Genomic DNA, 18,252 nt, shown 5'->3' on the forward strand with positions numbered 1-18,252 from the left:
TTGCAGAAAAAGCACCGTACACCAACGCTGTGTGCAAAATCTCAGTGGGATGCAAGTCAAACAACAACAACCACAAGACAACTTAGATTAAGGCCATCATTCTAACTCTGTACTACAACAAACATGGCCAAACCAAAAAAGTTTTGAAATCACCAAAATAAAGCCATAAAATCAATGAAACAGTGATCACAGGAACTGTGACTGAACTTTCACAATAAACGACATAAACAACATGTACTTCCAAACCCTGCAGCCATAGCTGGCTGCATGAGTCACTCCACAACAGCAGGAGCATCAGTCGGAGTATCAACATTTTTCAATGCACCTTTAAGATCAGCACAGTAAATCAAACACAGGTCATACTTTGCAGCGATCATACGGAGCGAAACATTTTATTTTAGGCCACTGAATAGCAGTGGCAGCTAGGGGTGTACAACTCCTCTAGAGCAATGATGCAGATGAAACTTCATGAAGTGCAGAGATGTAGGTGACGCATCAAGCTGTAAGGACCTTTGGGCCAAATTCTGCGCTGGCGCTCAGATTCTTTTCACAATGCATCGCTTATTGCTTCGTTGTCGCCCTCAGCCATGGTGATGTCTCCTGACGTAATGGCCCAACAGCAAGCCCTACTGCAACAGCAAGCCTACCTGCTGGTCAGTGCACGCTACACACCTGCCGTGCGCTTCACCGAGCGAGCGGCGTTGGGCACACTCCTCTCATTGTGTGCGCCATTGTCTCGGGGAAGTGTAGTTAAGCAGGTGCCATACACAACCCAAAGGCACGATTGGAGGTGTATTCAATTTCAGGATGTTTTACCACTTAAATACCTTGTAGTAAAGTCAACAATGGCTATGCAAAGGATAGACTAACCCCCCACCCCAGGAATGTGGAATTTTCGCCACGGGCTGCAAGCTGTAAATGTAAGATGAGCACCACTGCAAAGGAAATCGGGCCCAGGATCTTCTTGCTATGAGGCACAATTGTTACCACTGCTCCACCCTGTCGCCCAAAATTATTTGGAAAATGGTTATATGTTGGCATATATAATTGTAACATTGTATGACTATGTATATCAGGCATACTTCAAACAATAACATTACTCGGATGAAATTCTCCTTGTGCCTCTGCATACTCTTGACTTCACCTCTGGTGCTCTGGAAAGGGGGAAGCCCCGTGTGCCGCTCAGCCACATCAATCTCCTTTCCTCGATTATGTACGAACGGTGTAACTACCAGGCTCGCTGAGGTTGCGTTTCACCCTATTAGACCTAAACACCGACGCGGGGCCCACTGGGTCATATGAGCGCACAACAAAAACAAAAAACAATTGCATTAGAATTGTGTGACATACGCCATGTCCCCAACGCCCGCAGGCCCAGCAGATGGCTCTCCAAATGATGTACCAACACAAGCCGGGCTCCGAGCCCAATGCTGCGACCTCCAGCCCCGCGGCAGCAGGCGATGGCAACAACGCAGCAGCTGGAGTTGCCGAGGTCAGTGTGGGGCGCCAGCTGTTTGTGTCTCCTAGTCGAGAGACACTCAGGTTCAGGTGACTAGTGCAAGTGGTTACCAATTGGAATTCAGCGATGCTGCATGAAACTCAGTGCTGCCCATCTGAGAGACGATGCTCTATTGTTAATGGGTGGGAATTTTCCCACTTACATTGTTTGGGGAAATCACAGACGTACAATTATTCTCAATTAACCGATTATAAATACATATTATTTATGGTAATATGTCAAGCACATGGAGTACGCTTGCTATGTACTGTAACTGCATTGCATAGTATACATATATGTAGTATAAACAGAGGATGTGAATTTCAAATAGGTGTGTGAAAACTAAAAGAAAGGACAGAAATTAACTTATATGGTGTGGTATTTTTTTTCAGCAATCAAGCTACCCGCATCAGGATGGTATGTAATCATATCAGAGTAAATCAGAGTTTGTTATAAATTGTGCCATAGCCTCAAGGCATTTGTGTCTGTGTCTACAATGTGAGTGAGAACTGATTAAACACTTAGGGTACTCTCCATGATATGACATGTATGTTTCTCAGCATGGACTGATGTATAATTTGGATCTTCCCAGAGTAAAACTATCCTCACAGCAGCTGGTGTAAATTTATTTTATTTCATCAGGTAGATAACCTCCAATAGGATTCAAAACCACGTATTAAGGTAGCTTTGATCTCATCTGAAAGAGTAAGAGACACAGTAAAACCCACAGCTAAAGCAGCATGTTTAAATTGATGATTACAATGACACTATATGGTGAATACTTTAGTAAATCATTCATAAGTAATGTGTCGAGTATTTAGATTCCTGGCCGCAGCAAACATCAGTGCCAAGTGATATCTAAACCTGTGCTTGGATCTCCTCTTTATCCCACACTGCTCAGCGTGGTGAAGTATGATCAAACAACTGATACGGCATGGAGAGACCATTATACTAGTAGGAACCACCTGGTTCCACCAGCCCACAGGGGATTATTGTGTCCGTCCGTCGTGCATCCAAAAATGGGAGGGGTGGGGCTGGGTGGAGAGGGGAGGGTGGGGAGGGGCTGGGTGGGGAGGGTGGGGAGGGGCTGGGTGGGGAGGGGAGGGTGGGGAGGGGCTGGGTGGGGAGGGTGGGGCTGGGTGGGGGGTGGGAGGGGTGGGGCTGGGTGGGGAGGGGCTGGTCACCCCGTGGTGCCCTTATAAAACTCAACGTTTAACCTACTCACGCCGGCTTGTGCCCGCCCTCACAGTCGGCCATATTTGCGGAATACACCACGCCGCCGTTGACCCTGGCCATTGACCGAGCAACCCAACGTTTCTACCAGTTCCCTCCGCAGGAATGTGTTCTAGTGATGGCTTGACAAAGAGCCGTACATTACACAATGCAATGGTTACCAATATCAGGACTCCTGTGCGTTTGTTGCGGCAGACGGAGAGTGGGAGGGGCGGATGCGGCCCCTGCAGCTGAGCCGCGACTACCGGCCCGAGCCAACACAAAACATCCGCAACATCATTAAGGAGTTCCACACTCAGCCAGCCACCACGCTCGCGCCGCCCGCTGAGCCACAGTCCGGCCTCGCGCGGTATGGTCCCCTAACCCGAACCCTTCAATGCTAGTTACTCGGTAAAAATGGAACGTTGGGCCAACGTTTGATGAACCTCGGCCAACGGTTCCAAACGCATGCCAATGTTGGCCCGACATTGCACGTTTACTGGGTAGGTACCTGCTTAGCTAAAAAGCTGCTTGGCAGCTGCCTGGGGTGTTAGAACAACTACTTTCTGGGTAATTTTGCACATGACAGGAAACTAGGGTGTCCGGCTGTTTATTTCTGCTTGAGGATTCTCTGCTCGTATTGTTTTTTTTTTATCATATCTTGATTGCTGAGCATAGGCCCAAAGGCCAGCAATGCACAACAACACTCTTGAAAGTGTAACATATGGGATAACAGGTTGTTTTAATTGAGCAAGGTTGGAACATCTTCGGAACATAGATGATGGAAGGCAATTCCAAAGTCAAACAGTGTGAGGAAAGATGCAGAATAATAAGTGTTTTATACCATTGGAACCTCCTTTGCCAGTAGCAAAATATGATAATTGTTTTTTTACTCATTTTATCTGGCAACAACTACTGGCAAAGGAGGTTCCAATGGTGTAAATGCTTACCCCGAGCTCTCATACTCTGATTGGTGCATTGTCTTTGAGTTGTGCGCCTTTTGGCGTCATCTGGTCCAACACCATGTGAGACTAGGCTCTAATAAATGCTGTCTCTGGTGTGGACCAATCAATTTCAAGGACAGTGCATACATTATCAGAGTTGTGTTTTTTGTTTGCATTCTGACCGCAAGTATTGTGGTCAATGCAAACATGACTCCTTGTAAAAAAAGGTTGTCAGTTTTGTTTCCAGATAAAAGGGTAAAAAAACAATTATCAAGTGTTTTATACTTTGATGTGGTGGTTGAAAACCGTTTGGATGATATTATACAGTGTGTTAGACCCGAGTGGTGGAATAAATGTGAAGTGCATGAACATTAGTTTCAGCTGCAAACTCTACAATTACAATTTGCATTTGCAGAGCATGTAAATCTGACTGCATCTGAAATAATCTGTAAATGAACAGTGGGAATATGTATTGTATACAGGCAGTCAGGCATATTCTTGAGCTTACAATGGAGGGTTGGAGCACAGACTTTTTCCACAAATACGTTAGCTACATTTTCTTGGTTCTTTCGGTAAAGTCACGTAGAATGGAAATAATTAAATAATAAAAATAAAACATAATAAAATAATACAATAAATAATAAAATACCTCCTCTTGATATGCAAATTATTTTGTCAAGGCGCTTTTGTCAAGGCGCTCTTCCCCCTCCATCCAAGCCTGGGGTGTGTCATTCAGACTCTGTCTTCTCGACAGACCTGTTCTTCACCTGAGGACGGCTGCTTGCGTTGTGGCCGAAACGTCGTGAGAATTATTTTATGATGTTTTATTTTTATTATTTTATTATTTCCATTCTACGTGACTTCACCGAAAGAACCAAGAAGATGAATCCCTGCAGTCACGAAAGCTTTAAATCGAAAGTTAGCTACATTGTTTCTTTCGCCTTTCTAAATGTCCACTCGTTCAATTCAAAGTCACCTGTGTGCGCATGCATTTTTTTCTGGAGCAGCAGAGGGACGGGAAAGGCAGTTTGTGAAGAAGCCCGATCCACATATGGAGGCCATGGCGATCCTACAGATGAAGCCTCGAGCACCAGACATTCATGTGAGCAACATCCACTCACCGTTTAGACGTTGATTACAGGCACGCAGCCCCAGTTGTGTGTGTGGTATTCTCCCCTCCCCACCCAGCCCCTCTCCACCCTCTCCACCCAGCCCCACCCCTCCCATTTTGGGATGCAGGACGGACGGACATAATAATCCCCTGTGGACTGGTGGAACCAGGTGGTTCCTACCAGTATTAATAATGTATGGGCAGCATCGTGTGCTATATTGTGCCAGTTTCACCGATAAATATATGCATAATAGGAAAACATTACCAGTGCTTTAGGCCAAGACCTTTATTGTTAGAGTAGCAAAAGCAAAGGTAGCAAGTGAGAATTTGATCATCGCTTTCAGCTGGAGTTTGCATCTACCCCCATTTAATTCTGAAGGTAAATGGGCAAGTTTCAAGACTGTGGTTCATGCGGTTGCTATGACTGCACTAGGCACCTGGTCCAGACCTTTACAAAAACCTTGTCTGATAAAGAAGGTGTTCCAGCTAGCTGAAAGACAATAGTAGTCCCATTCTCACTATCTGTGATATCCTATGCCCACGAATAAGGAGGCTTATGGCAGTGGAAGAATGAGTAGCAGTCACACGTTGCGAAGGAAATGGAATCTGCCTCAGCCACCGCATCCCCAAGCAGCTTCTGTTTGGCTGGATAAAAGGGGCAGTATGGTCTAGAGAAGAGATGGACTGTTGTGGTGCAGGAGAACCTTGGGGTGAGTGGATGACGACTGTTGCCAGCAATGTCTGTGGAGGAGGTTCATGAAGGATGCTACTGGGCAGTTGGAGGCAGCCGCCCTCCAGCAACAGAGGAGGGTGGAGGGGCAATGCTCTTAACAACGAGTAGAGTACAGCAAGTTGGCATAGTGCGGAACACAGGTGGTGCATTGCCCAGTCATCTCAGTCAGTTAAGCCATCACACCTGTGCATCCAGCCTGACACAAGCACTATGGAGGCATTAACTGCCACTTAGTAGTGCATGGCTGTTGTTGTGCGTGTTTGTGTTCATGGTTGTGTGTGATTTTGTGGTTTGTGATTGTGTGGTTGAGTGGTTGCGTGTGGTTGGGTGTGTTTTGTGGTTGTGTGTAGTTGAGTGGCCGTGTGTGGTCGTGTGTGGTTGTGTGTATGTAGGGATCGGTAGTGTAGCGGTTAGCGCGCTGCGCTATGAACCTGGCGACCCGGATTCGATTCCCGCTCACGGCTAAGACCAGTGCCGATTATCTGAACCGGTCCTGGGCCTCCCCTAGGTCGACTCAGCCTTAAATGAGTACCTGGTGCGGTGTGTAAACATCGCCACTGGGGAGACAAAGGCGGTCGGGCGTGGTGCTGGCCACCCACACCCTCGTTCGTGTACCGTTCCGGCCTTCATAGGTGCTCGCTAACAGCACTTGCCCCTACAGTCTGTTAAGGCTATACGGGGGATCTTTGTTTTTGTAGGGATGTGGTCATGCTCTGCAGCGGAAGAGGTCACAGATCGCAGAAGCGAGAGCGGCCTTGAGCTCACGAGACGACCCCCCGGCCTTTAAGCCTCCTCCCCCGCCCTTCAGCGACTCTCGACGCTCCATGAAAAGTGAGGCAGGCCCTCTGAATTCTCCGTGTGTCTTGGTTTTTGTTTCTATTATTATTATTATGCACACCCAGCTTATTAATTTTTTACTTCCATCAATTTGTAAACACACACTCATATCTACAATCATTGTTGGGGAATTACATTTTTGTTATCCGCTGTTTTTCAAAGATGCAAAAATTTGTAGTCAGAGGACATAAATTACTTGTGGCTGGCGATATTGGGATACGATGGTGTAAGAAGCCCCAGGTCCTGCACACGATATGTGTGACGTACAACCCAGCATGCCCTATTGAGCATTGATGCATGTGCTTTTCTGCACTATTCGCCTACACGCATGGCCGTGAATTCCTGTGCACTAATTTAAGTTCTGCCGAGAACTATCTGCAATGGCAATATGATGCATTGGAGAACGTTTTTTTTCAGAAGGCTTGTAACTGCATCCCCCAAAGTACACAGAGTCTGTATGAAAAATAAGAATAGGTTTGACCCTTTAAGGCAATAAAACAGGTTTTAAGATGTTCAAACACCTAATAGAAACCTTTTTCGAGGAATCAAGTCTGCATTAACCACAAGTACTTGTGGTGAACATACAAACAAACATGTTCGAATAATATATGCATTGTCTTTGAAACTGATTGATCGACACTAGAGACAGCCTTTTTTATGGCCTAGTCTCACCAGTGTCAGACTAGAGAATGCCAACAGGCAAAAAGTACAAAGATAAGGCACTATCAGAACATTTATATCTTGGGGTGGCTTATCTTGCAAAAGGTTTCTATTTGAGGTTTGAACATCTTAACAGCTGTTTTATTGGAAGAAAAGATAACACCTTTTCTTATTTTTCATACATTGATACTCGTAAATAAAGGTCCCATGAAACACAGAGTCTGTTGCTTTAAACAAAAAGCAAGGTCCGTGCGAATCAGTATCGCCTACTGAGAACATCATCCTAATCCTGAATTATCTTTCTTGTGATAACCATGATTAAGTTGAAGTTCTCATTCGGCGATACTGATTCGCATGGGCCATGTATTGTTTGTTTGATTAAAAACACAGACTCTCTATACCCTCCTGAATAAGAGTCATAAGACTCAATCAGGCTTTCCTGGGTAAACAAGCATAATGAGATGAATTATAACAATCAATAAGTGAGTGACTCTTTAAAACCTTATCAAGTCCTGAGATGTGGTTAATTGCTGAAATCCTCATTCAGTGGCCCTTACTTTGAGCCATTATAAAACCTGAAACCATCGCTAGCAGATGAGATACTCGAAATTGAATAGTCATTGTGCCTCTGTAGTTATTATAGCAATACAGAAGTATTATCAACAATATTAATATTACTGTGTATGTCATTTTACTTTTAAACTTGAAAAATAAAACCTTGTTAATATTTCTTGTTTGTATAAATACATGTAACATGAAAAGCGCAACATTGGTTAATTTTGAAAAAAAGTGTTTAAAGTTACGGGTTTCTTTTACGGGTTGCTTTTTAACTTTCGTGAATTTATCTGATAATATGTTTTCGATAACTTCACGGTCTTTCGCTCCATTGCCTTTGCATGCTCAGCAAAGCGCGGGGTCTCTGTGAGGTTTGGAACTGAGACCATTATCAACGGAGGTAACCTGCTATCAGATGGCACCCAGACTCCAGCTTTGGAAAGGAATCAATGCTGCCTCTTCCAGTCCTTTTAAACTCATCACAACATGATGCAGACATGAGTGCTAATTAATGAGATGATGCACTTTGGATTTGGAATGGAGTGCACCATCCTGGGAGGGCATGTGCTAAGCACTCACCATTGTCCTTTGTAGATGACTGTGTCTTCCAAAGCTGAACTCTCAATCTGGCCCATTCATCGTTCATTCGTAATAGAGGTTTTTGGGTTAGATCGCGTAAATATATAAATGTGTCGTTAAACCCGCCACCACCCGACACAGCCAACTAGTAAGGGTTGTCACGTAAACAAAACATGCCAATTCGTCACGAGTACAGCACACCGGTGTGTTGGAGAGCCAAGCCACAACATTTACAATCTGAGTACGACGTTTCGGCAGTAATTACAACTAGCTTCATCAGGCGACAGCCAGAATTGTGGAGAAGTCCACCTGTTTCGTTCCTAATATAGAGGCGTAGATGTGTTGACCACGCTTCTGCGCTCTTGCACAATGTGGGGGGGATTACTGAGGCAGCGTACATTATGCATGTGCATTATGCGTGCCCTTTGATTTTATTACTGGCGAAACGTCGTACTCAAATTGTAAATGTTGTGGCTTGGCTCACCAACACATCGGTGTGCTGTACTAGTGACGAATTGGCCATGTTCTGTTTACGTGACAACCCTTACTAGTTGGCTGTGTCGGGTGGTGACGGGTTTTAACGACACAATTATATATTTACGCGATCTAACCCAAAAATACCTCTATTATGGATGATATTGGTCGCGAATGCCTACGTGTTAAACTCATCGTTCATTTTTATATTCTTGGTTTTTTCGGTAAAGTCACGTAGAAGGGAAACAATAAAATAATACAAATATATAACAATAAAATTCTCACGACGTTTTGACTGCAACACAAGCAATCATCATCAGGTGTATTATTTTATTGTTTCCCTTTTACGTGACTTTACCGAAAGAACCAAGAATATGAATCCCTGCAGTCACGAAAGCTTTACATCAAAATTTTCATTGTTCATTGGTTGCACTTTCTGGTGGAGGGTTCTTGATGTGTGTAGAGGCTTATGTGCTCTCCCCTAGTGTTGCTAAAATTGAGACTGGGTCAAACTTAACGGCATCTGTGATTGTGCAGATGTGTGGTTATACGAGCGGCCTCGCAAATTAGTAACTTCCTTTTCCCTCAGCCACTCAATACCAATTATTGCCGAGACCAACTTTTTCCCAATTTTGATAATGGGAAGTGTTAGCATTTTATTTAAAGAGCAGTAACAATAATGCCATAAAATACATACTAATTATATATGTTTAGTTTTGCCTCAGAATCACAATTCCTCACCTAATTTCATTACCATCACAAAACGACACAATACTCGGTGTTGGCATTGTTATTAACGTGAGCAGCCTTCTTTACCATGGTGTGGTAAAGAAGCTTGAACACCTTTAATACCTGAGTAGCTATACGGGAATGGGGAACCCATACCAGTGAGATGCTCACTAAGAGGACAGCCAAAATTCAGTTCCCTTCAACAACAATGACCAGAGTGGTCACGTTGGCTCAAACAACCCGCATGCCTAAACACATCTAAAACATGCCCCCAAACCCAAGAAGTTCTGGATCCACAAGCCATAGCATTGGCTGGGGGAAGGTAAAGGAGATGGGGGTGCTAATAGTCACTGGGTACAACCTCGTCAGCTTCACAATTTTACAACTGCTACGTACAACATGTCTACTCTGTCAGCTACTTGTCATTTTCCATCTGTAGATCATGAGTACATGTTTGCTTAGAGTTTGAAAACTTTCTCATCGCTGCAGTTATGTGCTTGGCCTTAAAAAAAAAATCTGCTTTGAAGCCAATAGTGGATTAGTGTAGTGCTTCATTATGGATGTAACGAACACAGTGATGTTCCATGGTGTTTACTTACCCTTGACATGTTGATATGTTGTCATTATCTGCATGTCAATGATTATTTTACAGAATTATGCCAGCTCAGCACGTGGGATATCAATCCAGAAAGTAGAGAACAAAGGGACCATCGTCATAATATTTTTTATCTTGGCACGGGGAGGGAGTGGATTAAAATATCCCCTTGCGTTAACAAGCATCAGCATTGCCCACCTCTTTTGGTGACTCTAAACCAAAGACATACCTGTCAACCCATACGGTTTACCCCGTATTCTTGTGTAGGGAAATTGAGTTTTCCGGCCCATAAGGCCGTTCCAATACGGACAACAAAAATGTGTCTATTTGTTTGTGTTTCTCCCTTTGATGGGACTTTGTAGGGTGAACGTTGAGATTTATAAGGGCACAGGGGTGACCAATAAGGTCTGAATTGATCTGTAATGAGTTAGGCACTGATAAGGGTTTTACAGGTATGCAAAGATAGCGGCTGTTGAACATATTGTACAGTTCATAACAGGTTCATGAATCTACCTCTGAAAATATTGCCGGAAAATGGTTACCATATGTAAAACCTTGCTCTATCGGGGTTTCTTATTCCTTTAACTATTAATTGTTTGGGTGCAGTGGTGGCACAGTCAGTAGTTCAGAGCTCTTTGAATTTGGCGACAAGAGTTTTATTTCCAGCACAAGGCCAACATCAGTGGCTATTGATAACACTGGTCAACACGCTTTTTCTGGCATAAGGTATTCCAACGGTTTTAAGGTAATTTTGGGGTGCTGATTCCAAATCTGGTATCAGGTTTTTGAGATATCAAATATTGCATTTTCAATAACAATTGCAGAAGAAAAATATTAAATAAATGTGGATATCTACATAAAATGATATTATAAACACACTATCCTAAAAATACAGCACCATATTTTAACACTAAAACAGTCACTGACTCGCAACAACTTGCAATCATAAGTGACAGAGTTGATTTCGGGTAAAATATATGTGATAGAGCAAATCTGAGATCAGATTTGGAATCAGCACCCTAAAATTAGTCTAAAACAGCTGCAAAGTCCAGGCCAGAAAAAAAAGATTTTTTTTTTTGACCAGTGTAATTGAACCAGTCCTGGGCACCCTCCCATTTCACAAACCCAAACTGAATAGCGTGGTCAAAACATGGCAGCATTGGGAGGCCTTCGTCCAGCAGTAGATTGATAAAGGGATCTAAATGATTATTTACATTTGTTTAATTACGCAACGTTTTTGTGCCTATTTTGCTTTGATATTCAGGTGCAATAATTTTACTATTCAAATGGTTTAGATCCCATCCCTACCTGGTAAAACTGTGCTACAGTATGTGATCTCAAGTTAATTGTAATAGTCCTTTCACGTTATTTCTGAAAGTTTATCATGGTAAATAAGTCATGGCAGTTTTTTATTAACTTTTTGGGTGAATAGTTTTTCATGCGCCGAGTTTACCGCACCAAAACAGCAAAACTCATATGATTTGTTTTCGGTTCGTATCGTGTGGTGTTTGGCATTATGTCCGACGTTTCACTCCACTTGTGTGGAAGCTCCTTCAGGAACAACAACACGAGCAACACGTAGTACAACCATGAAACAAACCAGAGAGCTGTACAGCACAACCGTGGACACCTACGTGATGAAGTCATTAATGCCTTGAATGTGGATTGCATCTCTACCTGTGCTAGAAGAAGATTCAGGATTGTGTCCCATTGAGCCTGAGGAGGAGCGAGTGGAGACTCAGCTGCACCAGCTGCCCACCGACCACACGTACATCTACAGCAAAGTGCCCTGGAAAATCCTCCTTCGCAAGGAGGCATGTGTCCCACCATCTGCTCTATATTTGTCCTTTTAAGGCAGTGTTGTTGACACATTTGTTGATTTTTGTTGTTGTTGTTGTTGCCGTTTGTGCTCAGGGGTCTCTCTTTCTCCCAGGCATGTTACCATGCAGTAGTGTGGCATGATGTCGTCATATTGTGTTTGTCATTGATCTTGACAAAATATTTTAGAAATAACAAAAATCAAAGTTCACCACCGTAATTAAAGGTCTATACATTTGCGGGTTTTTAAAAGGCGTTTTCCATGTGCGTGCTCATTAAGCACGTAATAATGCAACGATTAATGACTACAGTTTTTTTCTTTTGGCCGCAATAATTATATCCCAATATGTTCGTGATTTGTATTTATTTATTATTCTCTACGCTGTAGGTAATGGCTTTGCATTACCCCTTTCGACACTTTAATGAATGTCACCTCCACTGTGGTTCCACAGGTGTTCTACCCCAAGGAGAGCCTCAACAACCCCATGGTGGTGAATCTCCTCTTCAAACAGGTGTGGACACCACCCCCCACCACCACCACCACAACGGTTCTCTTTCAAAGATAATTCAGAGATGCTTTAATTTTTATTTAAGTAATAGGAAGCCCCTCTGAATGCCCCTGTGAGGTTTGTGAAGTTGATGCTCATACAAAATTACAAAAGCTGAGCCTATAGTGAATCGTGTTGTGTACGTGGCCAGGTTGTCCACGACACGTTCTCCGCGACGTGCTTGCGCATCACTCCGGGCGAGCGCGAGAAGATGAAGAGCATGTTGGGTAAGTCTCCCACACATTCGTCGGTAAATTGGAGAGTTAGGATTGTGTGGTGCACGGAATCGGCTAGGGGTAAATACATTGTGTGGCGTGTTTTGGTGTAGGGCATTCTTACAGCAATAATGGGTCACTAATCGTGGTGTATGTTTTAAATTTATTAACAGAAATATTACATGGCTTCAAATTTCTGGCAGTGCTAACACAGCGGTCTGAATTTGCAGATGTCAGGAGAATTTGCTTCTGGTTTGTATTAGACTAGTATTTTTATTGTAATGATTAACATTGTCAATGTTTATGACTATTTTGATCTTTGCCTTGTTGCACATTTGTCCTGTGCATAGCTGGTGTATTTACTTTTATTTATAATAAAAAATAGTGATTATTCGATCAATATACATGTGATTGCATAACTTTTCCCCATGATGGTCTCCACCATAACCCTGGTCACCTCGGACAATTGTGTAATTGTGGGTGGAGCAGTGGGTCCTTTGAAATCTGTAATGTGGAATGGGGATGTTTTTTGTTCCAAATAAGTAATGGATGAGGCAAAAACCCACGTGATTCGGGCCTATTCAGTTTGCGTACAGCAGCGTCAATCTGTGTGTTGTGTGTACTCAAATTACCGGGTTACAAGAGGAGTCCACATCCTTTGCCATGGGCTGCTGTGTTACCTTGCCTCATATGCATGACTCAGTGTGAGCATTGCCTATTGCAGTGAGCACGCTCCCAGTTACATCACCTTGCCATTTAAATCCCATTAATCTGAGGCCATACACACCATTGCCCTCCAGAGTTTGTTGAGTGACGCAGTTTGCTGATTGGGAATGTGTCCGTTTGGTAGCGGACTGCCGTGTGGGTCCGGATGCCAGTTCCGCTGATGAGCTGCTGAAGAAGAGGGTCATCATGGCTGCGAGGGACAATTGGGCCACGTACTTCGCTCGTCTCTTCCCTGCGACGGTGCGCGTGTGACACTTTCTTTGCTACTGTGTGTGCCACTGTAGGGAGTGGTAGTGTAGTGGTTAGCACATTGTACTATGAACCCCAGTGTTCCCATTTTGATGCCCAATTACGTCCAACATCAGTGATGAATATCTGAACGAGCTCTGGTCATCTATATTGACTCGGCCTTAAATGAGTACCTGGTGTAGTGAGTAAACAGCAGCACCAGGGTGGGGACACACAGACATACAGATATGTGTGATGCTGGCCACTTTGCTCACCCGCTTGTGGTGCCAACCTTGATAGGCGCACGCGAACACCTCTTTATCATATTCTTGGTTCTTTCGGTAAAGTCACGTAGAAGGGAAATAATAAAATAATAAAAATTAAACATAATAAAATATAATTATCACGACGTTTCGGCCACAACGCAAGCAGCCGTCCTAAGGTGAAGAAACAGAGCTGTCAGAAAGATAGCGTCGTAATGGACACTGCTAAGCTTGGCAGCATATTTTAAGCTGGGTGGGAGGAGGAGAGCGCCTTTTTATAATGTTTATATTTTTTAATTTTATTATTTCCCTTCTACGTGACTTTACCGAAAGAACCAAGAATATGAATCTCTGCAGTCACGAAAAGTTTAAATCGAAACCTCTTCATCAGTTCAGTCTCTAAGGCTCAACTGCGAGCCTGGACAATCTTCGTCTGTACGTGTTGCGGTGCAGGGCAGCGCGGGCACTGAGGTCCAGATGCTGGGCGTCTCCCACAAGGGGGTGAAGTTGCTGGCGCCGCACCGAGCGCGACCCTCCGATCCGCCGCAGTTGCGTGTGCTGCACAGCTACAGGTGATCAGTGATTTGCGTCAATGAATAGTGAACACTTCACAACTGCGCAGGCTTGAGCGATTGCGCTGCGCAACCCTCCCGTTGTGCTTTCACGTTGTGCCGTGTGCTGTTCGGCATGATGAAGCACATGGGGCGAAACGTCGGACATGATGTAGAACAACAAGCGGCACAACCTTAAAACACAGAGAGCTAATGGCCACTTAAACTAACAAAACTCAACGCTATGACATTGCCTTAAAATTATGTTTTTAAAAATATATATGATAGGGGACATTTCAGGCATTGGCCCCTCTTAGCAAAATCATTTCTTTAGAACTGCTTTTTGTGTTTAGTCGTCCTTCCCCCGCACCTCTGATTAGCATGGTTGGCTACGTACGGTGCAAAAGAATATCCATACATTACATTTTCCTTGACAAGTTAAACAGCATCCAACGTGATAATGTTAATTTTATCATATTTAAGGAAGTGATTGTTTTGATTGTCAGCAATAGCAGTGAGCGAGCACCTGTTGTAAGAGCCGTGCGTGGAGCTTTAATGAGTACCGGTACCCTGTGCAGTTATGCGGACGTGCTGTTTGTGACGCTGCTGGACGCAAAGACGCTGGAGTTCATGCTGTCCCGCGACAAGCTGCTTCTCTTCTCTCCCAAGGCGGCCCACGTCAAGGCCATGGTCGACCACTTCATCACCGAGCTCAAGAAGGTGCAGCACTCCTCACTCCCCGAGTGGCTGATAGAAAGTTGGGCACCACCTGCTACCATGTACCAGCATTTTAACAAACGTCTTACACGTGTTCTTATTCTTGGTTCTTTCGGTAAAGCCACGTAGAAGGGAAATAATAAAATAACAAAATATTAAACTATAAAAATTCTCACGATGTTTCGACTGTAACACAAGCAATCATCATCAGGTGTGAAATCCACAGCAAGAAAATTTGAAAAAAGGTGGCGGTTTTTCCTAACGTCAGCACCACGGAAAGCGATTTGGCAGTTGGCCAGATGGACGAGTCCATCTATGTTCGGGAAAAGAGGAGGGGGGAGAAGAAAAAGGAATGCGGTCTGAAAGTCACCGTAAGCGTGAACACAATCAATTTAGACCCGAAATGGTTTATCAAAAAAGTCTTACACGTGATCAAATTACCCGGAATATGCAATTATTGTGGAAGTGTAATGAGATCAGCCCATTACACTTGCACAATAATTGCACCTCCGATTTACACGTTTGGCTACGTATGGTACGAAAGAAGTTCAACATACATACGGATCTCAGAAGCTTAGCAGGATTTGTGTCTGGATAGTGTTTGGAAGGGTAACCACTTTGTACAAAATAGGTTATCATAGATATGCAGGGTTACGTGGTATGCAGCAGAGGGCAGTGTATAAAAAAATCCATTGTTGTACTCTACTTGTGCTCCCCACCTTCACTAATATGTACTAACCAGTGTGTTGAAGTCTAATCGGAATAACCCCCACGTCATGCACGGCGTGGGGAAACCCTCATCCAGCAGTGAATTCACAAAAGCGCTGTCCATTTACAAACACAATGATGATCACAAATTGTCTGGTTCACAATGATCGTGTCAATCTTAATATCAGCCTGGCATTGCTAGGAATGCATGTTCATTCAGTTTCGGGTACATTCAGACATGCTTCAGTGTTGATTCTGATTTTTGCTGTTGGAGTGGCCCGATTGTATGGTGCCTTGAGATTCGGTGTATCGAGGATGCTTTATAAATACCAGTTGGACTGCAGAACCCTTAAATGTGTTGTTCAGCACCATGTCCAGCGTGCAGGGAAGCTTCTGCAAACACTGAGAAGCTCCCAGGAGCAAATCCTCAGAAATGCAATAAAACCCGAAAACACAATCAGAAATCACAAGAGCCGTAAAGCACAACTGCGAAAACCGATGTCGCTGTACTGCACAGGACTCGAACTACGTGGTCGCGGTGAGGAGCTACTCCACGGAGGACCGGAGCCTCCTCAGTTTCCACAAGGGAGACCTCATCAAGCTGCTGCCCCTGGACGGGCTGGAGCCTGGTGAGGGTCGGCGCGTTCTGTCGGTCTGTCTGGGTCTACGTCTGGCCCTCTTGTAGTCCAGCATGCTCAGCTTGCTTGTCAGCACAATGTTTTTTTGTGTCGTCTCTCTGTTTTTTTGTTTGCTTGTGTTGCTGACGAATTGCAAAATCTGTTTGTCTTGTGTCTGCAGTATTGTGTTCGAAATGTTCATAGTTTTGATTTGCCTCAGTTATTATTCTGTAACTCTTGTGATTTTCTGCTGGGTTGTCTGCCTTTTTTTGCTGACAAGTCTACTTATTTTTCAGTGTCAGACCACTCACATTGTGTTTGTATTCATGCGTGGGCTCGTCTTCACGTGCTATGCATATTCAGTATAGCTGTTCTTGTGAGAGATGATGTGTGTGTTAATCTTCATGGACATATAGCAGTTTGCAGGTTACATTTAAGTCACATCACGTGCGCATTTAATTTTATTTGTTAAATAAATGTTGTAAAAAAAAAACGAATGATCCCGTTTAGCCAATTGCACGGCGATTTTACAAGGGAGATCCGTGGTGCGTGAGGACGGCAACAACAAAGAAAAAAAACCCATCATTATTGCAGAGGACAATTACAGTCTCCTTAAGGAGTGTTGCGCAGCTAACAAGCGAAATATTTAATGTTCGTAAAAGAAACACACTCAAGTAAAATACAGTAGAAAATATCAGGCACAAGTGCAAATAAACTCAATATTTTAGTGCAATGGTGACGTAGACACGTGCAAATTTAAAAATTACAATGCAAATTTGTGGAAGAGCCGCCAAGAAGAAGTTAGGTACAGCTGCAAGTCTGCTGTGTTTTTTGGTTTAATGGGGAAGTAAAGAGGGGTGGAGTTAAGGGAGGGAACCAAGCTGTAGCTTAGCGGCAAAGGTGTTCCAGAAACAGGAAGCACCAACGGGGTAGTCCTTTTAAACCAAAGTTTTAGGAAATGGAGTTTTTAGTCGGAATAAGGAGGCACTTCTGAGGCTACGGGAGGGGTTTAGAGGAACTAAGCGGTCCTTTGGGTCGTCAGCAGATTTTTTTGAAGATAACCTTTAGGATGAAGACAGCCCAGTGTGCGGATATGTGCATTGTTGTAAATGCCCATTCAGTGTTACACTCCTAGAATGTGTGTACATAGTTGCATGATCATGTCTAAGATTGATTTTAATGGCCAATATTAGTAACAGAGGTGCTCGTGCACGGATATGCAAGTGCATATCTATTCTTCTTGCACCATGCATGTCACTCTGCGATTGCATGAGCTTACTCCACCTTGCACATAGTGCACGTATGCTTCAGAATACAGGATGCACATAATTCTAGATTTGAAGCTTTCGTGACTGCAAGGATTAATATTCTTGTGTTTTTTCAGTAAAGTCACGTAGGTAAAAAATTTCAACTAAAATTAATAAAAGTAAAATAAAAATCACGACGTTTTGGAGGCAACACAAGCTTCCGTCTTCAGGTGGAACCATCACAGAATTTATCTCACTTGATGCAACAATCGTGTTGTGACGGTTCCACCTGAAGACGGAAGCTTGTGTTGCCTCCGAAACGTCGTGATTTTTATTTAACTTTTATTAATTTTAGTTGAAATTTTTTACCTACGTGACTTTACCGAAAAAACCCAAGAATAAGATGCACATACTGCTGCACAGCAGCAGATCTATCTGTGCACGTGCATCAAGCAAGCCACACAGGGTAACGATGCGCATTGTGACTCAGCCAGGTGCCCAGAGACGTCCTTCCTTTCCAATTCGTTCTCAATCTTTGCCGTCTCTCTCTGTTCCTCCTTCTCCTTGCGTTCAATCCATGTTTTTGTTCTTTTTTCTCTTCTCGCCCCCCTTAACTGGAACAAACTTCCCCTCCACATTAAACAGTCACCTACGTTCACTAGTTTTTGCTCCGCACTCAAGACTCAC

The 18,252-nt window shown here is 43.7% G+C and overlaps 1 protein-coding gene across 1 annotated transcript in view; it reads left to right on the top strand.

Moving 5' to 3' along the window:
• The window catches only part of MYO15A (myosin XVA), a 137,297-nt gene that overhangs the window by 87,120 nt on the left and 31,925 nt on the right, over positions 1–18,252 (top strand). The window contains exons 37-50 of the mRNA XM_061569710.1: positions 586–653; positions 1,373–1,492; positions 1,891–1,915; positions 2,927–3,080; positions 4,662–4,776; positions 6,197–6,329; positions 7,900–7,950; positions 11,614–11,741; positions 12,198–12,257; positions 12,445–12,520; positions 13,359–13,474; positions 14,179–14,297; positions 14,855–14,996; positions 16,219–16,330. Coding sequence (XP_061425694.1) covers positions 586–653; positions 1,373–1,492; positions 1,891–1,915; positions 2,927–3,080; positions 4,662–4,776; positions 6,197–6,329; positions 7,900–7,950; positions 11,614–11,741; positions 12,198–12,257; positions 12,445–12,520; positions 13,359–13,474; positions 14,179–14,297; positions 14,855–14,996; positions 16,219–16,330 — 1,419 coding nt within the window. The remainder of the gene's footprint in view (positions 1–585; positions 654–1,372; positions 1,493–1,890; positions 1,916–2,926; positions 3,081–4,661; positions 4,777–6,196; positions 6,330–7,899; positions 7,951–11,613; positions 11,742–12,197; positions 12,258–12,444; positions 12,521–13,358; positions 13,475–14,178; positions 14,298–14,854; positions 14,997–16,218; positions 16,331–18,252) is intronic.

Source organism: Lethenteron reissneri, chromosome 44 (genome assembly GCF_015708825.2).
Source record: "Lethenteron reissneri isolate LAM-NWPU_2019-01 chromosome 44, ASM1570882v1, whole genome shotgun sequence".
NCBI lineage: Eukaryota > Metazoa > Chordata > Hyperoartia > Petromyzontiformes > Petromyzontidae > Lethenteron > Lethenteron reissneri.